The sequence below is a fragment of the Leptonychotes weddellii genome, chromosome 4 (genome assembly GCF_054177405.1).
Source record: "Leptonychotes weddellii isolate Sample4059 chromosome 4, ASM5417740v2, whole genome shotgun sequence".
Classification (NCBI taxonomy): Eukaryota; Metazoa; Chordata; class Mammalia; order Carnivora; family Phocidae; genus Leptonychotes; species Leptonychotes weddellii.
Window position 1 is genome coordinate 80,196,666 of NC_138372.1, and position 21,751 is coordinate 80,218,416.

The following is a 21,751-nucleotide window of genomic DNA, read 5'->3' on the forward strand; positions in this document are numbered from 1 at the left end:
TTTTCCTAATTGAGTAATTTCTTGAGTGTGAATACTTGTTTTTCTTCACTTCTTATAGGTTCTAAGAGTAGAATTGACTTCTTTTTGGTGGGAGGGTGGGGAAAGGCTTAATGAAGCTTTTTGGTATCCTCAAATTTCCATTTGTCTTATGATTTCAGCATATATGCTGATCTTAATCTTTTAATCATCTTTGATAAGATTGAAGATTGAAGGCTGTTTCATAATATTCTGGTGTGGCACTATGAAGTCTTCAGACCCACTGTATGAATAATCTTGAATGAGCACATTCCATTACGGAATGCCTTTGATAATTATGTAATTTATTTAATGAACTACAGATTTATTTCATATAATTATTAATAGTTCAAAGTGGATAGGTTAAACAGAATACTTATTATTGACCCCCCCCAACACACATTCTGCCTATCTTGCCCAATACATTTTACATTTTCGAGGTGCCCCTCTGGCACCTCAGACTAAATACGTTGAAAATGAATTCATTTTCTTTCCACTTTGCAGACCCTGTAAGTAGACCCACCAAGCAACCATTTGGCTGCTTAGCTATTGTCTGGCTGTTCTCATGTTACAGTGGCAGAGTTTAATAGCCATGACAGGAACCATATGGCCTGCAATGCCTAAAATACTTGCTATTTGAACCTTTACAGAAAAAGTTTGCCTACCCCTGTTCTACAGCATTGAGAAAAACACTTAAGAGTTTTAGTGCCAAAAGATATCTTTAAAAATGGAAAACAAAACCTGTTTTGAAGGGTAGGAATTTTTAATGGCTGATGTTAATGTTAACTTTTAGATTTACCTGCTCCTGGAGGTGATGCACCCAATGTAGGATTTGGAAAAATCTTCCCTAAACCTAATTTGAACATCACAGAAGAGATTAAAGAGGACTGTGATGAAATGCCATCAGAATGTATTTCTAGAAGGGAGTTGGAAAAAGGCAGAATTTCTAGAGAAGGTAATTTCATGAAATAAACCAGTGCCTATTCTATGTCTTTGATGTGTCAGAAACAACAAATCTCTTCATGTTCTTTACCTTAATTAAAGGATATATATCAAAACATCTTCCCAGTTAATGTTTTTAATCACTGCTTTTGGTTTTAATACCCATATTTTGTAGGGAGGAAAGTATCTCTCGATACAGTGTTTTCAGTCTATCTATGGAAAAAATATTTTTGTTTTCATTCCTAAAACTTTTTATATAACATTTTAAAAAAATTAAGGGGCCCATGGTCTGGAGTTTTGTATTCCAAATACAGTGGATATATCATTACAATTCTGTGTTTGAGATACATGCAAAGCAGTTGTTTAAAAAAAAAAAAAAAAGTTTCAGTTATTTGGTAATTAAAAGTCTGTGTTTAAGGATTTTATATCCTAACATGATAGTTTTCTTCTAAAGAATTTTTCCTGCTTTTAGTACATTTTAGGGAATTATTTAGGGGTTTTAGATTACATGTAGCATGTTACAGTATTTCCCATAATAATGGGAAATAAACTTCCAACTAGCATTTTTGCATAGAACATCTGTTGTCAGGAACTGATTATTGATACTAGGAGTAGTGGTAGAAGCCACAGTTTGTATGAATTACTTGATTAGGTTTGAGTAATTCGTTCTTACATCTGACTGTTGGTGCCTGGTGGTTTGGGAAATTGACTTAAAGCAAGACAATGACAAAAGTGATTGATAACCTATTTATTTGCTTCAATCTTTTTTTAATAAGGTAACTTTATCATAAAGGAGCTTCAGTAGTAGATATTTTATTGGACAAGTTTTAGTTATTTTAGATGACCTGAAATTTTTAAGCTTATTTTCGTATTATCAATTCAGATTTTTAATGAGTATTTTTATTAAGAACATTGCTATTAATGGTTATGGTTTTGACATTTTCATAATGCTTGTTCTATCTATTTAACACTTGTATTTGAATGTTTTTATAGTTTTTCTTTGAGAAAAGTAATGAAAATATCCTAATGTATGTCCTCCTTTTGTTTTGCTTTTAATAAGAAATGGAAACACTTTCAGTTTTCAGAAGTTACGAACCTGGTGAACCGAACTGTAGAATTTATGTAAAGAATTTAGCTAAACATGTTCAAGAAAAGGTAAATAGAAATTTGTAAATTGACTTTATTGTTTTATCTTTTTTTCCCCCTGAACCTTCTTACTTGTCTTTTTCTTATTAAAATTCTAGGACCTTAAATTTATTTTTGGGAGATATGTTGACTTTTCCTCAGAAACACAACGGATAATGTAAGTGGGAGTCATATTCTCAAATTATGTTTTGTTTTTATCTGTTACAAATTAGCCCTTTTTTTTAATCCCAGCACTTTCCCTATAGAGATAAAAATTATAGGAAGAAATGTTCTTATGTTGCCTAATTTTTAGATGTCTAAAGTAGTAGTCGGCAGAATTCTTCATAAATGGGCAGATAGAAACATTTTATATTTTTATTTTATTACAGGCCATACAGTGTCTGTTGGAGCTACTCAGTTCTATGTAGCATGTAAGCAGGCCTAAACAATACACACACTAATATTTATGACTGAGTTCCAATATACAAACAGCATAAATTCCAGCCTTAATCCCCAGTTCTAAAGCAGGGATTCTCAAACTTTAACCTGTATAAGAATCACCTGAAGAGCTTAGTAAAAGCGTTTCCTGGGTCCATCGAGGTTGAGGTAGGGCCTATGAATTTGTATTTCTAAAAAGCTCATGGATGATGCCAAAGCTACTGGTCCAAAGACTACACTTTGAAAACAACTGCATTAATAACTTATTCAGGAGTATATGTAGCAGTCCGGCAAAATTTTTCAGATTCTTAACCTTGGCAGTAGCTTCCCTTCTTTTAATTAGTCTGCATTAAGCAAGGCTCCCAATTTTGTGAGAGCAAAAGGGGGATAGGATTTGTAAATGATATAAAAGCTAATGTTTCGAGTTAGAATTTCATTCGGTAAAATGCCATAATTAGTTAGCTCCAAAGTATGTAAGACCCTCGGCCATATAAGTTAGAAGTAGGGAAAAGTAAAAAGGTAAAGAGATAAGACTTTGAGTGGAGGTAATATGGAGGATAACTGGAACTAAGTTTTATTTTAATCTTTTGATGTCTTATCTGGCCTATTTATACTCATTAGTGGCAGATACCTTTTCTTACCAGTATACCAAAAGTTTCTTTTGCTATGCATGCAAAATACTAGTCCTTTTTCTTGTTGCTACCTTTGAATCATGATTATAAGAAACAGAAAAAAATATATATGTATGAAATGTTTCATGTACATAAATATTTGTGTACATTCCTCTATTTTTAGTGTTGCTGTAATTAAAATTTGAGGGGGAAAATAATTCTATATGGAAAAAGCTATATACATCAAAATGATAAATTAATAATTGCTTTTCGTGGGAGTAATTGTGTGAATTTAAAAAGTCACTGCATTTTTTAATGCTCTGTATAGACTATTGCAGTTGTAGGAAGTACTTTAGTTGTAAATTATGGTCTGGTTTTTCTGATTTTTGAATATCGTTTTCCCAAAAATGTTGAAAAATGAACATGTTATGGAATAATAGAACATTACACTTGGGAATAAAAAATCTGGTTTGTGTTTCTACTCTAATTTTAGCTGTCTTTATGACTTTGAAGAAGTCATGCATTCTCTGTAGACGTCACCTATAAAATGATGATTTTGACTAGATCAATAAGGTCATATCCTACTCTGAAGTTCTGTGTCACTTTTCTGTGGTTCCTCTGAGCCTTTCTATTCTTGGTTTTATAGTTGTTTTTTTGTCACTTGAATAGATAGTATTGAGTTGGCTGTATGAAATTTTTTAAACATAGAGATAGGAAATAAAAATTTAAGTTTGTTTTTAGAGTTCCTAGTATTATAATTTTTAACTTACATAAATACACTTAACAGAGCTTTAGAAAGATATATATAAATTTATTATCAAACTTACTTTGAATCAATTAGAACAGTATACAAAACATAATTTTAGAAAGTCCGAGTAATGTTCTAATCAGACAGTATAGTCATTTTTACTCTGAAATGGCAGACATTTAAATGTTCAACACATTTCTATTCCCGTGATCAAAATTGTTTGATATTCTTCAAATCAAAACCGCTTTTTCTTCCTTGACTCCTAGGTTTGATATACGTTTGATGAAAGAAGGTCGCATGAAAGGACAAGCTTTCATTGGACTTCCAAATGAAAAAGCAGCAGCAAAAGCCTTAAAGGAAGCTAATGGATATGTTCTTTTTGGAAAACCTATGGTGGTTGTATCCTTAAATAATTCATTCCAAAGACAGTGTGTTTTTCAGTAGAAGGGTATACTTGAAACTAATTTTTTTTTTTAAGATTTTATTTATTTATTTGAGATAGAGCACAAACAGAACCGGGGTGGGGGCAAAGTGAGAGGGAGAAGCAGGCTCTCTGCTGAGCAGGGAGCCTGATGCAGGGCTTGATTCCAGGACCCTGGGATCATGACCTGAGCCAAAGGCAGACACTTAACTTACTGAGCCACCCAGGCACCCCTTGAAACTAATTTTTAAGTTATCCTTTAGAAATCTCAACAACTGGTATTCTAGCTTACTCAGTTATAAACATACTTAGCTGAGTCATATGGGTAGTTAGATTTTTATTGGAAAATAAAGGAACCTCAGTAGCATGAGGTTATTATAATTTAGCCATGTCTAAACATTTCATTTATTTCTACAGGTCAGAAGTACATTTTTAGGCTAAGCCTAAAACACTACATTATCTACAAATACACTTGGAGTCATTAAAAAAATGATTCATTGTTGTTTTACTCTTTTATGTTTTATTATAGATATTACAATTCATATTTCTATTTGAAAATTTTAACAACCAAAATATTGATTAAACATTCTGCTTTTAGTAGTTAATGCAGTTTGCAAACTAGAAATCAGTGGGATAGATGGAGTGAAGGTCCAGATGTAAAAAATAATTATAAAGAAAAGGTAAATTTTTTACTTCTGCAAATCATGGGCAGCAGGTAGGATGCACTCAAAAATAAAAAAAATATTTGACAAATAGCTGAGAGTAGGAAGACAAGTACAAGAGATACATTTTAAAAACTGTACTCCTGCCCTACATTAGGAAGTTCTTAGTAATTATTTAGAGAAGACTACTGTCCTGTTTGTGAAAGAAACCTTAATTTTTAAATATTAGCAGTTTGCTCGATCTGCTAGACCAAAACAAGATTCTAAAGAAGGAAAAAGGAAGTGTTAAAAATTAATGAAGGTAAGTGTGGATATAACATAATAAAAGAACAAGACTTTCTTGAGATAAAATGAAGTATAAAAGCCTTCTAGAGTGATAATTCAGGTATCTCCTAAGGTTTTTAAAGGATAATTGATCAGTTGATCCATCTATCCATCCATGTCTCTATCACTCTGTGTGTGTCATTGTCTGTGCAGTTAATTCCCAATAAATTTCAAAATTTTAACTACAGAATAAAGCCCAAGTGTATGTAAAATTAAGTTTGGAGAATGAATTTATGAGGGGAATATGTCTTTGTCTTAAAACTTTTCAACCTATAGGAAAGCAGTGGTTCCTAAACTTCAACATGTATTACAGTCACCTGAAGGGCTGATAAAACAGCTTCCTTCACCCTCATCCAGAGTTTCTGATTCAGTAGGCCTGGAGTAGGAGCCTTGTATAGTCTACCATGCCAGTATTCCTGTGCTGAGACCGGGAAAGTGTCCACCAAGCCAAGACCAGTTGGTCACTCTTAATGGGGCCTAAGAATTTGCGTTACTGATTGCACATGTCACAGAAGTATTTACATATTTTTTTGTGGAATGAAATCTTTTGCCTTTCAAACAAGTAATTTTAATGCATACTTAAGTAATTTAATGAATAAAAATGATAGAATTAACCATTTTAAACTTCAAAGTTTGTGTTCTATTGATTTAAGAAACCTGAGTGGAAATATATTCTTTGTGTTCTATTTTAAATCTTTCTGCCTTTATATTTGGAAGAACATGAAGTTAACTCAGTCAGCTTTACTGGTGTTAAGCTGAAAAAATCATATAACTAAGGGAAAATTTTAATGTTTATTCCTTTTGTGAAATGCCTTGAATATTTGAATTTTGTGAAGTATCTATACTGATGTAGTCAGAATTCTTACAAATACCTTAGTGGAACGGTTAAAAATTAACAATTTTCAGTGTGTGTTTAAAAAAATCATTTATTTATAAATCTAATGTGAGAACTGAGAAAAAAAATTAAACTGCATTCTGCTGTTCTTCTTTAGAAGCATTCCTGCGTAAATACTGCTGTATTACTGTCATACAAAGTGTATCCTTTCTTGTTGTATCCTTTTTGGGGCAGTGTTTTCTGTTTTTCCTAGAAATGTTTTGTCCCTCCCCTACCCATTGATTCGGATTAAGCAATAGTTTTTTTTTCTAATTTATTCAAATGAGATATTTCTAAAATTACCAATGTTGATTGGACAAATCACTTACGTGTTTTTTAGATCTGTTGCTGAATTTTCTATGCTGTTCTTGAGGTTATGTAATTTTTCTAGGGAAAGTTAGTGAATCAGGTCAACTTATTTACTTGGAGAATGTATGCATCTGCTTCAACACAGAATTTAGTCTTGTTTCTTATATTTATGTATTTCCTAAACCTAATTCAATAACATATGCTTTCTGTTTTATGATGTATCTGGTTTAGGTGTTCTATATAACGTATTGTAAAATTTGGGGAAAGGATTTTTTTTCTTTTAAAAAAGTATATATATTGAAAATTAAAATAACTGAATTTCTTTGTAAATTCCAAGAGTAGCAGACTTCATATCTGAGGTTTTATTATTGATACTTCCTTTGAGATAGATAGCAAGTAGAAGTATTTTTTTTTTCCTCTTTCTTTCTCTAAACAAAAGGAATGAGAAAAGAGGAACAGAGGGAAGAAGACATAATGTTGACTCAGGGTAGCACCTTAAGTGAAAAGAAACAATCTGGTAGGTATATGTAGTAACAGTGGTTTCCAGACTGGTTGATGACCAGAATTACCTAAAACAGTGGTTCTTAATCTTGGCCACATTTTGGAATCACCTGGGAAACTTAAAAAAATCTGATGAAGGAAAAAAAAAGGCTAAAATGTACTGATGTCAGGGTTTCTCCCCATTTTGATTTAATTGGACTGGCGCACAGCACAGATACTGGAATTTTTCAAACCTCCTAATGTGTGACCAAGGTTGAGAACCACTGAGGAAGGATTTTTACATTTAAAGATTCCTGGACTCCCTCCTAAAACTAATAAATCAGAATTTCTGGGAATGGGACCAAGAATCTAATTTGAAAAGGTATCTTTAGTAGTTCAAGGGCTGACCAGTTTGGATACTAATTTGTTAGATTAAAATGGTTAGGTGCTTATACCAACCTAGCCATCCAACCTTCTGTAAGTAGGAAAATCAAGAATTGGAGCCTCTGCATGTTTTGCAAATCCTGCTCTTGCTAGTACTAGGAAAGCAATTCAAAATTCTGTTAATAATTATTATCATTCAAGAGTACAAAAAATTAGATATTGAAGTTGCTGTTTTTTGTAGCGACAGTTAAAATGTTTAATGTTATAAATCACAGTTTCTATATAAGCTGTTTATTTAGACAATTAAAAATTTGTAGTACTGACATGATTCACTAATTTTCTAAATATGAATGTTTTAAAATAACTAAAAGCTAATGAGCTGTTTTATAATCATAATTATTTTTAATGAACTCTTATGATGTTTTAGGTTCCTTCTGATTCCATGTCTTCCAACTGCTTTCCAACTTTAAGGAGAAGAAATTGACACCTGGACTATGGAACTGTGCGTAACAGCTTTTAAAGTATATTTAAAAATTAAATCTATATGCATTTAAATCAGTTTATTGGAGATATATTACATGTATTTTAATCATCTTCCTCATATATAATAAATTATTTTCTTTCCAATAAAATAATGTTCTTAATTTTTTTATCTTGTTTAATACACTTGGAAAGTGTAATTTGATAATTACATAAAATTTTGAAGGTAATTTTACAATACTAAATAGAAATTTTCTTTTATGATTACAGATACTGCCCTCTGCCCTTCTTTTCATTTTTACCTGGATACCAATGCAGTTAAACATACTTTTTTATAGTAATATTATTTCTTATTTCTTGTAATTATTTTAGGAGTGGTTTTGTTTGTCTGGCTATGACTTTTGTTTTTTGTTGTTGTTGTTTATTTTGGGTTTTTTTAGTAGTGGCAGATTTTCCCCACTTTAGGAAATTTGTATTCTTGCCCTAATGTAGTCTTTTATTTTGGTGCCCCCAAATCGATCGGATTATCACATAAGGGTGTAAATGTTTCCCATACAAAAGTATTGTGTTATCTTAGTGAAATTAGCTTCAGCTATGTGTTAATAAGAAAACTTTGCTATATTTAATTTGTTCTTATTAGTACTGTCCTGTGAGTATATAATAATAACTTCACCAGAATCTATGCCCAGAGACTTGGTCTTTGTTGGAATGCTTTTGTGAATCACAGCTTTTGTCTCCTAGCAGTGTGAAATAATGAAAATGGGAATTTTAAAGATAGGAATTAAGAAGTATGGAGAAGTGAACCCCAGAACATGCTCATTTTTAGATGTCAGGTATATAAAGAATAGGTACAAACCAAACAAAGAAAATATCTCAGGTAGGAAGGGGTGGTGAAATATATCAGATCTGTTCTTGACGGATCTCTCCTTGACAAACTGATCTGATGAATGGAAGAAATGAGAGGACGTATTAAAGAGAATGGTAGAGAGGAATTTAATATAGTGAGAATTGAAGACAACCATGTTAGAGAGTCTTGCTCTCGGGGGGATAGAGAAATGGGCTGTTAATGCAGGGGGGTATATAGTATCAAGAGGGTTTTGATTTTGTTTTGTAAAGATTGAAGATATAGCAGGTTTGTATGGACTAATCCAGTAGGACTAACCCAGCAGAGGAAAAAACAAATATGATGCACGAGGGAGAGGGATATTGTTGGAGCTACAGATATGGTATGCAAATAGAAGAGTTAGTTTTAAAGATGGGCGTGTAAATGGCTCATTGATAGCAGGGAGAAAGGATGGATTGTGTAGGCCTAGATACTTGTAGTTTGCTGGATATATAGGAGGAGCATGTAAAAGTTGTATGATATTTTTTCCGTGAAATAGGAAGCAAGGTCACAGAGGGAAAGAGTATTGGATTGAGGAAAGAAAAGAAGGTGTAAAATAGACACTTAGGAAAGTGACAGAGTGAATAGATTCTTAGAAGGATGGCTAGACAGTACTTAAAGTGGTCAGTTGAAGTCTGTTAATTTAAGTGAGACTAGTCAAATGATTTTGTGTTTTCCTCCAATGATGTTTAGCCTCGGTGCCATCACTGAGTAGACAAGAGTTGAATTTAATCAAAGTTGGAATTTTCCTAGATGAATACAACAAAGTGGGAGGAAGGAAAAGGTGTTGATATACTCAAGGGAATGATTATAAAGAAAAGACATAGAGATTTGGGTAAAGAGCAAAGTGAGAAAATGAAGGTTGAGAAACAATGGAAAAATGGTATGATCAATTATATATAGATTGCAGTATGACTGAAGAAATGTTGGAGTTATTTACTAGAGGTAGGAAGTAGAAATTTGAGAGGTCCAAATAAGAGAATAACATGACAAATTGACAAAGGCAGAGAGAATACAGTAATTAGTGTCTATAAGTTCTAGAATGTGAACATGGTAGTTAAGTGAAAACAGGGTCATGGAAAGAGATGAATTAAAGAAATTGAGAAACTTGAGTATGAAAAGGATCATCTAAGTGGATTTTGAAATTATTAAGAATTATGACAGGAATAGTGAGCCAAGATCTAAGTAAAATTACCTCTTAGAACATACAATTCTGTTAGATATGGAAAAAGCAATATTTTAAAAAAATCAGTTTATAAAACTCTTTCTACAGTGACAGGAAATTCAGCCTAATTTACTGAAAACTAGTGTATTACAGTGGTTTTATAGGTGTAGATTCTGACACCAAATCTTGTTTCTGAGGTTTAATTGCTTTATCGCCTTGGGCAGGTTCTATCCATTTCCATGGAGATAATCAATACTTATGGTAGGATTGTTGTAAAGATGATTTAATGAATATAAAATACTTAAAACAAGTCTGGGGTGTGTGTGTGTGTAGTCAACTTCTCAATAAATATTAGCTCTTATAGTGGTTGTGGTGGTTCTCAGCTCACACCAATTCCAGGTGGCATAAAGATTTTGATGTCTTAGCAAAACTTCGACAAGACTTCAATTATCTTGCCAATGTAATGACCCACACTTCTATTGCTTCTGAGTGAGGAAAAATTGCCTCGATTATTCAAGGTTCTTCTAGCTGGTCTAAGAATTAAATTGACATGAGACGTAATTCATAATTTCTTAACCTTATAACCATATTATAACCATAATTTCTATAACCTTAAGTTAGCTTTAATACTGAATATTTTCCCAGTTCACGTGAACTTGAAATTCATTTGGATTGTGTTTCTTTTTTATTTTTGAGAATCTTTATGAATGCAAAACTTATATAAGTGCTTAATTTTCTTTAAGCCAATCAAATAGAGCTCTTCTACAAAATCATTTGAGCATTCTAACTGGAAAATGCCATATATCCACAATAGACACATACTGACAGATGCAGAAAACTTACCATTATTAATATTTGAGGAGAAAGGGGCAAGAGAACCCTTTTGCAGTTTGTATTTTTAAAAAATATCTACTTCCTTCTTTTTTTCCTTTACTCAGGCAATTGTGGGCTGTGTGTACACTTCAGAGATACAAGATTTATAACTATAAGGGACAAAGAATGTAAGGTTTTTTTTTTTTTCCCCTAAGAATTATAGGGTAATTGCTATTTAGAATTTACCTTCCTTTTCTTAAGTAGAGGACAATTCTGTTTCAGTATCCTGATTTTTTATAGTACCTATAAGCATTTTGAGAGGAATAGGTGAGGTTTTGGGATTGGTAGAGATGGCGGGGGTTGCTTCTAGAGTTGCATTTCTGGTTTTGTAGAGATTTGCCAGGCACAGTTGTTGCTAATTCCCAGAAAAAACTGAATTACAGCCTGAATATCAAGAGATTGATCAGCTTTTTTAACTAAACTTGACTCCTTAGATCAGGGAGATTTCCACCTAAAGTGGGAATCAGGTTTATATCTTTGTAAAAAAAAAAAAAAGTCTGTATAAATCATGTTAACTAAAGCCTTCTTTCTTCACAATTCAATCTTGGCTTCTATTAGCCCCTGAATATCAGTCTTCTGCTCTTCATTTGTAGGAGGGCCAGGAAAAATTATGGTCATCTCTTTCTTTTTTAGTGGGGAGGATGTGAATCTTTCCAATTTCTCTCTAAATTTGGTGGGCTCTTCTGAAAGTGGAGGTAAAATTGGGCTTTATGAGTTACAAGATTTGTTGCTATCCAAGGGACATGAAATTTTTTCCCTCCTGGGTTTGGGGGGGTGGGGGGAGGTGGGAATCCAGGGTATATCTGCAAAGGACATGGCATAAGAATGCCTAAAGCTGGCAGAGCCTGATTGTAGAGCTTTAGAAAGTAGGAGTTGTAAGAAATAGCCAAGTGACATAATAAAATTTAAAAAAAAAAAAAAAAAAGAAAGAAAGAAATAGCAAAGTGAGCCCTATCACTTGTCTTCAGTGCTTCTGTTAAATTCACTTCATGAGTTTTAGCATTTATATGAGTAATGTATATACATTGACTCTGGAGTTTAGGCTGGAGTGCTCTATGTAAATCTTATAAGGAAGGGTAAGTTAAAACAGGCAGATGGAGCTGGTTTTTAAGAAGGGGAATTTACCTTGGATGTGGACATCAGTTTTTGTCTTAAGTCTAACTTCTGTTCTTTCATCTTGTTAAGGGAGTCCCTAAGTCCCTACCCCTAGTAAGTATACTAATAAGACAATTGAGAGCTCTGTATAAGGATTTTTTTTCTTTTGAAATGTAGCCAATTTAAAAGATTTCATGTCTGACCATTGATGAGTAGGCTCTTACTAATTTTAATAGCAACTCAAACCAAGAAACCTTTTTTTTTTTTTTTTTTGGGAAAGACCCAGGGGCAATTTCTAGGCTTAGAGCATGGGTGCAAGAGGCATTCTTGGAGAGGGCATAGATGATATAGTCCCCATGATCCACAAGTTTACTCCCAGAAATAGTCTAAGAAAGCAGATGCCTTTTTTACACAGGCAATAAGGATGCTTTAGTGAAAACAGTGTCTTTGATCACCCACAAAAACCTGAATTGCCTCCAGTTAACAGACCTACTAATCTGTGACACCAGGCAGGTGCAGTATACTGGAATGGGACATTTTAGCACTAACAAGCAACAAAGGTTAAGAGCACAAAAGTCCCTTATGGACTGGGACCTCTTATGACTTACTTTTTGAGGGCTGTCATGGCTAGACAGTGTTGCTAGCAACTTTATGTCTCAAAACCCCACTCTTACTTGGCTACCAGGGTGTACCCCAGTAAGTGCATTGTCTGCATGGTGGAGACCAGAGAAAATCAAGTTCTCAAGACAAAAGGAAAAACCTTATCCAGATTTTACGTGTGGGACCCACAGCAAAGTTTGTCGAAACATATGCCCATCTGATAAGAACTATGAACTCAACAGTCTATAATGTTAGTTTGAACAGCAGGCTTATAAGGGCCTATGCTGGTATTTCCCTATAGGAATTCCCTTTTATAACAACATAAAAGACAAAAATAGTGACCATCTCTGGGGAGGAAATGGATTAATAAAACCAAGAGTACTCTATCGAATTTATCAGAGATGCTGAGCCCATGGAGTATTTCCAAAAATACTTTTTCCTGTTAATGCTAAATTTAGAAAGAAAAAGGACTCTAACCACTCTTGTCCCACCAGATCTTGCAGACAGATTCCAGGAGGCTGACATAGTAAGAAATCTTACTTTTGCCAGCTGTTTATCAGATGTCCCAGAGTTTCTCAGCTACAGCAATCCCAGGGTGAACAATATTTAGCCAGTTGAAGTTTATCCTGCCAACTAGCCAGTTGTTGGGGAGGAAAAAATTTCCTTCAAGATTCTTCTTACTGGTCTAAGAATTAAATTGACATGAGACAGATTAATAGTAGGAAAAAACAAATTAGAATTACATGTACATGGAGGCCTAATAGTAGCATTGAGTCTCAAAGAAATGTCCAAGTTCTATGCTTTTATACATTTTAAGCAGATGTTGCCAGGTGAACTGCAGAGACCCTGGGCCCTGGGTTTTCAACCCAGCCCATCCTGAAGGAGTCACCGAAAGTTCTCTGTCTTGTCTTGAGAAAAGATTCAAGGAGACACTCTGTTAACAGTGGGTAAGTGACGTAAGTGGGAAAGTTTATGTAAAGTGAAAAGTGATGGACATTGGGGAGGGTTATGTGCTATGGTGAGCACTGTGAATTGTGTAAGACTGATGAATCACAGACCTGTGCCCCTGAAACAAATAATACATTATATGTTAAATAAATAAAGTGAAAAGTACACTCTAGAGATAGTAGAGCAAGTGAGCTCAAGAGAGTGAGCGAGCTACGAGCTATGTGCCCTGAAGGTTGGGTTTCTTTTATTGACAGTTGTTAACTAGAGGGTAGAATATGTATTACTTGGGGCAGGAAGCAGGGTTTTGTACTTTTTCTTCCTAATTTGGTCAGGGGTTTCCTGTCATGGCATCCATCATCTGGGGCCTATCTGGTTTGATCAGGTTTCTTATGGAATGGTGCCAGCACAGGCCTCTGATTTTCCCAAGAGCTAGCCATAACTTCCTCCTTGCTGGCCTCCAGGTATTTTGTTAGAACCTAACTGCCTACTCCAACACAGAGAGACATTAATCAGCAAGGAAATGACAAAATAAAGAAAACTTAACCTTTTGAAGCTTTAAATAGTAAAGGATTCTAAACAGAATTTGGGCGGTGGTTGTAAATTACTAAAAGTAACAAGGCTTGTTTATACAACTTTCTTGTCTCTGAATTCCCTATCTGGTGATAAGGATATCTCAGGGAGAGTGCCTTTCACATGGGAGATTTATTTCCTGCTTTCTGGAGACACGGTGGGAAGGGGAAGAGCATTCTTAATAATCAGTATGCAAGAGTGGCACATTTGGGACTGCCTGTCCTAGGCCTCCACACTTCCTTACCACAACTGCACCATGAGACTTTGACCAAAGTGTAAGAACGTTGGTGTCTAGGAATTAACCTGTTTGTGGATAATGCACAACCATTCCACTCTATTTCATTAATTGAGCATATGACCCAAACAGGTCCAATTAGAAGCATTTCCAGTTCTTGTACAGATTTTTTTTTAAACTAGACAGAGCTGTGCCTGGAGCTGCTAACCATTATCCTGATAATTGTGATGATAGTTCATTTTCAGTTAGATTTAAAAAAAGAAAATTCATCATGGAGAAGTACTAGTAATTTAAACCTGTAGCAAAAGCCCTAACAGCTAGTGTATCATGGAATTTTTTAGTTACTTTAAATGAAATAAACTTGAAATAAGTACTTTTTCCTTTTGTTGGAGGGATTTGGCACTCTTACAGACTAAGTATGGGTCATATATGTCACCCTTAAGATAGAAGGAGTGAAGTTTCATATAAGCCACATGAAGTGAGAGTTTAAAAGCCTTGTTCTCCAAAGGAAAAGCATAGAGCTATGAAATCAAGAGAGAAAGTAGGTACTACACAGCCAAAAACAAATGTTTTACTACAGTGTATATAATATATAAAACTCATATTTCCACATGGTGATTTTCCACTTATGCCTTATACAAGGGCTGGGAATAGTATGAGGCAAGTGAGGCAAATATGGTGTAAGATTTAAGGAGTCACTCAGAGTAATGCAAGTACTCTTCATCCCAATCTAGCATGGCTCTGCCTCCTACTATTAGTAACATGAATAGAATCAGCATAATCCTGATTAGGTAAATCAAACAAAAGGCAGTAGCATTCAGGATCTGCTTTAGATGATTTGGAAAGTATTTGCTATGCAAATGAGATTCTATTAAAATCAGTATCAAGAGATACCAAGGCTTTTATTTATTTATTTTTTAAAGATTTTATTTATTTATTTGACAGAGAGAGACACAGCAAGAGGGAACACAAGCAGGGGGAGTGGGAGAGGGAGAAGCAGGCTTCCTGTGGAGCAGAGAGCCCGATGTGGGGCTCGATCCCAGGACCCTGGGATCATGACCTGAGACGAAGGCAGATGCTGAACGACTGAGCCACCCAGGCACCCCGATATCAAGGCTTTTAAAAGAAGTAAGGGGAAATACTTATTAAGCACCTAAAATTCAAAAGGCACTGTACTGAGTGCTTGTAGCAATTTGATCTTAACCACTTTGTAAGAAGAGAACACTTCCCATTATGAGTAATGGAGGAGGTTTTTTTAAATTTTGCTGTAAGTTAATAAGATACTTTGTTAGATCTGTAACTTATTATTGCATATAAAACAAAAATATTGACCTTAGTATGATTGTTTAGGAGAGATGAGAGCCAGCCACATGTGTTAGGTACTTAACTGATGATCCTCAGGAGGAATACTGTTCTCACTCCAAGAACTTAAGCTACTATGTATCCGTCAGAAAGCAAACTGTTGTAGAGGTGTAACATTCATGTAAAGGCCAGTAGGGAATCTAAAATAAATAGCTGAAACTCAGTAAATTTGGAGAAAAAAAAAAAAATACTGGGAAAGGGAGACCCTGCACCCAACAAGCATAAGCTTTAATGCCTTGGGGTAAAGCTAGGGGATCAAACAACACTTTAGAACATCTGTGATTAAAAGGGGTTATATCCATTAAAAACTGCACCAACTGACAATGAGAAAAGGGGTATTTACACAAGAAATTTTAATTTTTTCAAATTATGACATAGCAATGATATACCAAGATATTTGAAAATCTTAAGAATTCAAGAAAGTCTGAGCAAGAGATTAATTTGTTGTATGAAACTTCTCAGAGCTTAGAAAAAGATACACAAAATACCATTAAAATTATTCTCCGGAGACATATAATACCTTGCTGTGTAAGAAAAGGATGGAAGGGAAAGATTGAGGTTTGAATTGGGCAGTTCTCTATATATTGTACATTTCTTTTAAAAAGTATTTGAAGAATATTTTGGTAAAATGTTAACATCTGTTAAATCTGGGTCTTGGGACATAGGGCCTGTAATTTTTTTGTTGTTGTTTTACATTTTTCTGTATGACATATATATCATAACTTGAATGAAAATAGCGGAACACCTCTAATCCAGTGTTTTGCAGCTGTTTTCTTTTTTTTTTTTTTAAAGATTTTATTTATTTGAGAGAGAGAATGAGAGAGAGCAAGTACATGAGAGGGGGGAGGGTCAGAGGGAGAAGCAGACTCCCCGCCGAGCAGGGAGCCTGATGCGGGACTCGATCCCGGGACCCCAGGATCATGACCTGAGCTGAAGGCAGTCGCTTAACCGACTGAACCACCCAGGTGCCCGATTGCAGCTGTTTTCTTATTGCCCTCCCCAAAGCAACATATTTAGAATTTTTTTCACAATTGCTCCACATGAAATTTTAATGTCCTAATATACTTTTTTGATTTTGAACTGTGTAAAAATCTGTCTTTATGGATAAAAATTGGAAGATTTTCTATCTTTCCCATTCCAAGAACTAAAACAGTGAACACATGATTTCATACCATAAAATATTAACACGTTCAAAACCTTAACAGATCATATAATGTTCTCTGACCTTAGTTGAACTAAAGTAGGTATCAGTATCTAAAAAAAAAAGAAAAGGAGGGGGGCTCCTGGGTGGCTCAGTCGTCAAGCGTCTGCTTTTGGCTCAGGTCATGATCCCAGGGTCCCAGGATCGAGTCCCGCATCGGGCTCCCTGCTCAGTGGGAGGCCTGCTTCTCCCTCTCCCACTCCCCCCTGCTTGTGTTCCTGCTCTTGCTTTCTCTCTCTCTGTCAAATAAATAAATAAAATCTTTAAAAAAATAAAATAAATAAATTAGGTATCCATAATACAAAGATTTGAAAAATGCTTAAATTTCTGAATATTAAATAATAGTTCTAAATAACATGGATCAAGACAATTCTTAAGGGAAATTAGATAGTACTTGAACTGAATGAAAGTACAAATTGATCAAAAATTTGTGGAATACACCAAAGGAGTGTTTAAAGGGAATTTGCTTATATTAGAAAAGAAGAAGAATCACAGATTGATGATCAGCTTTCTACCTTAAGGAACTAGAAAAAGAAGAGCAAATTAAATGCAGAACAAGCAGATAAAGGAAATAAAAATAAGCATAAATCAGTGAATTTGTAAGCAGGACAGTAGAAAATACTGTAAACAAAACTAGTTCCTGAAAAGACCGATAACATTGAAAAAGTTCTAGCCAGATTGCAAAGAAAAAACATCCCCAGAGCTGTAAGAAAGTATTTGGAATATTTTGAACAAATTTATTTCCATAAATTTTCAACTTTGATGAAGTGGGTCCATATCATAAAAGTGACAAACTACCAAAGCTTGTGTGAGAAGTAGGTGACCTGAACGATCCTATATCTACTTAATACATTTACTTTGTAGTTAAAAATCTTCCTTCCTTTCTTTCTTGCAAAGAAAACGTAAGGCATAGATTGTTTCACTGGTGAATTTTGTTAAACATTAATTGAAACCAACAGTTCTTTAGAAGACAACACATCCAGATTCATTTTATGAGTCCTATACTACCCTGATGCTAAAACAAGACAAGATATTAAGAAAATGATGTATCACTCTGTCTCATGAGAGTAAATGTAAAAATCCTCATCAAAATATTAAGAAGTTGAATCAGATAATATGGGGGGAGAGTATTTTATAAATCATGATAAAATGCAGTTGATCTTGGGAAATGCAGGCTAGTCCAACCTTTGAAAATCAATTGTAATCCATATCAACAGACTAAGGAAGAAAAAGCATAGCTCGGGGCGCCTGGGTGGCTCAGTTAAAGCGTCTGCCTTCGGCTCAGGTCGTGATCCCAGGGTCCTGGGATCGAGCCCCACATCGGGTTCCCTGCTCTGCGGGAAGCCTGCTTCTCCCTCTCCCACTCTCCCCTGCTTGTGTTCCCTCTCTCGCTGTGCTGTGTCTCTCTCTGTCAAATAAAATCTGTAAAGAAAAAAAAGAAAAAGCATAGCTCATCGTAATGAACGAAAGCCTTTGATAAAATTAAACATTCCTAATAAAAACTCAGTAAAATAGGAATAGAGAAGAGCTTCCTTAATCTGGTAAATAGTGTTTACAAAACTTAACTGCTATCCTAACGGTTAAAAAACTGAATGTTTTCCTCCAAGATTGAGAACAAGGTAAGAAAGTGCACACTAATCCCTTCTTTTCAACATCTGACAGCCAGTGCATAAAACAAAAAAGAAAAGCCATACAAATTAGAAATGAAGAAGTAAAATTGTCCCCATTCAGAGGTGACATGATTGTTTATGTAGAAAATCCCAAAGAATTAAGAAGTCTACTACAACTAATAAGGTAAGGAAGGTTGCAAGATTCAAAGTCAATAATTAGGGGCGCCTGGGTGGCTCGGTTGGGTGACTGCCTTCGGCTCAGGTCATGATCCCAAAGTCTTGGGATTGAGCCCCGCATCGGGCTCCCTGCTCTGCAGGGAGCCTGCTTCTCCCTCTGACCCTCTGCCCTCTCATGCTGTTTCTCTCTCTCTCTAGCTCTCTGATAAATAAAATCTTTTAAAAAAAAAGTCAATAACTGGATATTGAATTTTTTCCCTAAAAAACGCCATTTGCAATAGCACCAAAAGAAATAATAGGTAGAAGTCTACCCAGATGTGTACTGAACCTGACAACCCTTCATAAATTTTGATAATGAAAGGTGAAAATCGAAATGGGAGAGATTCTGTGTACATGAGTCAAAAGACTCATGATTTTTAAGAATATCAACTCTTCCAAATTGATTCATTACTACTAAAAAATCCTAGCAGTATATTTTGTTGATATTGCCGAGCAGTTTTTTTGGAAAAGCGACAACTAGAATAGCCAGCATAATTTTGAAAAAAAATATGGATGACTTAGACTACCTAATTCTAAGACTTACTACAAAGCTCAGATAATCAGGTTGTGGTATTGGCAAACAGATGGACACAGATCATTGGAACAGAAAAGTCCAGGAATAGACCCACACATACACCATAATTTTTGACAAAGGTGAGAAGGCAATTCAGTGGAGAAAAGATGGTCATTTCAACATATGATGCTAGAATAATTGGACATCCATATGCTAAAAATTGAAAATAAAAGTATGTTGTTCTCACGCAAAAAATTTCTTCAAAAATGAGTCAGAGTCCTAGGTATAAAGTGCAAAAGTATAGAACTCCTGGAGGAGGGGGGAAACAAATAGGATAAAGTCTGCATGACCTTACTTAGACAAGTTAACACTATAAAAAGATAAAAGATAAATATGCCTTCATCAAATAAAAACCTTGTACTTTCAGAAGACACTACTAAGAAAATGAAAAAGCAAGTAACAGACTGGGAAAAACTTCTGCAAAGCGTATATTTGAATTTTATCCAGAATATATAAAGAACTTCCAAAACTCAGAAAACAAAAATCCCCCCCCCCAAAAAAAGACAATAAATTTGAAGATACCTTACCAAAGACTTACAGATGGGAACTAAGCACGTGAAAAGATGCACATCGTTAGCCCTTAGACACATGTAAGACAGCCACAGTAATAGAGCACTACACACTTATTAGAATGGCTTAAAATGAATTCTGACAGTACCAACACTTATCAGGAATGGAGCACTGCAGCTTTCAAACATTGCTAATTGAAGTACAGAGTGGTCCACCTGCTTTGAAAAAGTTTCAAGAAGTTTATTATAATGTGAAATATATACTTATATGTGACCTGGCTATCACACTCTTCTGCGTATTTAAGAGGAACAAAAAGTATGTTCACAGGGAAGAAAAAAAAACTTGTGAAAAAATACTGGGAACATGGCAGAATAGGAAGCCCCAGGAATCCATCTCCCCACCTAGATGACAATTGCAGTGATAGGATTTATTTGATGTAACTATTTTGGAACTGTCATCTATTAAGGCCTTTCAGTTTAACAGGAAAAAGCTTGGACAGTAAATTGAAGTTAATTCATTCAAATTTAGCTCATTGTAGTAGTAGCTACCATTTCCCAACCTCAGCCATATAGCAGGCAACTGTGCATGTGTTCCTGGAGCAGCTTGCACACAACTAGTGGGAGCCAGGGTAGGCAAAAAGAACCTTCACCTCCAAATATTGGGAATCAGGCTGATGGCTGATTTCTGCTTTTGATCACAAAGGTACAAAGAAGTGGGAAGCCATGGTTCTACCTCTTTCCATTGTAAACACACACACCCCCCCCCTGTGAAGTGACTTCCAAGGGTATAAAAGGACTGACATCCCCTTTATTTCCCATTCTTTTTCTTTTTTTTTTTTTCCATTTGGGAGCCAGACATTAAAGACCAGGGCATTCATAAACAACTGCATATATGGGATAATTAGAAATTGACCATGAATGCCCAGGGAAAGACTCAAGATCTGAGAAGATCTTAGGTTTCATACCTCGGGCGCCTGGGTGGCTCAGTTGGTTAAGCGACTGCCTTCAGCTCAGGTCATGATCCTGGAGTCCCTGGATCGAGTCCCGCATGGAGCCTGCTTCTGCCTCTGACCCTCCCCCCTCTCATGTGCTCTCATTCTCTCTGTCTCAAATAAATAAATAAAATCTTTAAAAAAAAAAAAAAAAGGTTTCATACCTCAGACTGGTCCTTGGCACAGAGATCAAAAGATAATCAAAAGTAAACAATAGGGGCGCCTGGGTGGCTTAGTCGATTAGGCATCTGACTTGATTTTTGGCTCAGGTCATGATCTCAGGGTTTCAGGGTTGTGAGATTGAGCCCTGTGTCAGGCTCCATGCTGGGGGTGGAGCCTGCTTAGTATTCTTCCTCTCCCTCTGCCCCTCCCCAGCTCTTGCATGGGCATATGTGGGCATACCCTCTCTCTCAAAAAAAAAAAAAACAAAAAAAAAAACCAGCTAACCCCAGGGAAAGAAAAAATCTGATTTCCAGAATTGTTAAAATGTCGTTTTCAACAGAATACCACAAGACACACAAAAAGCAAAAAGAAAACAGGAATGTATAACCCATTCAAAAGGGAAACAAATGACCTGAAGTAGACCTGATGGCATGTACTTGACAAAGACTTTAAAACAACTTAGAAAGGCACTCAAAAGATTAAAGAAAGATGTCCAGAAAGCTAAAAAGCAAATGGAATTCTGGAGCTGAAAAATACAGTAAGTGAAATGAAAAAAAATCAGAGGGATTCCAAGGAAAACCTTCTACTTCTGACAGTACCAACACTTATCAGGAATGGAGCACTGCAGCTTTCAAACATGTATCAAATGAATCAACAAAATTGAAGATAGGACAATGAAAATAAAAATTAAGTCTGAAGAACAGAAGCAAAAAAGATTGAAGAAAAGTGAACAGAGCCTGAGGGACCTGTGGGGCACCATCAAGCAGATGTATATACACTGTGGGAGTCCCAAAAGGAGAGAGAGAGGGACAGAGAATATTTGAAAAAATAATGGCTGAAAACTTCCTAAATCTGATAAAAATTACGAATATAAAGATCCAGGAAATTCAACAAATTTCCAGCAAGATGAACTCAGAGACCCACATCAAGACACACTGTAATC

General features: G+C 35.2%; 1 protein-coding gene across 13 annotated transcripts in view; it reads left to right on the top strand.

Annotated features, from left to right (window-relative positions):
* Positions 1–21,087, top strand: part of RNPC3 (RNA binding region (RNP1, RRM) containing 3) — a 39,174-nt gene extending 18,087 nt beyond the window's left edge. For 2 of the 13 annotated variants that reach the window (XM_081815565.1, XM_081815567.1), the window contains exons 10-15: positions 809–970; positions 2,018–2,112; positions 2,202–2,260; positions 4,146–4,278; positions 5,192–5,263; positions 6,279–7,968. In XM_081815565.1, coding sequence (XP_081671691.1) covers positions 809–970; positions 2,018–2,112; positions 2,202–2,260; positions 4,146–4,278; positions 5,192–5,251 — 509 coding nt within the window. In that variant the 3' untranslated portion in view covers positions 5,252–5,263; positions 6,279–7,968. Of the gene's footprint in view, positions 1–808; positions 971–2,017; positions 2,113–2,201; positions 2,261–4,145; positions 4,279–5,191; positions 5,264–6,278; positions 7,969–8,083; positions 10,995–13,249; positions 19,416–19,512 lie in introns of those variants that run through there. The other 11 variants (XR_014144053.1, XR_014144055.1, XR_014144057.1 and 8 more) reach the window with 11 other exon arrangements.
* The last annotated feature ends 664 nt before the right edge of the window (positions 21,088–21,751 follow it).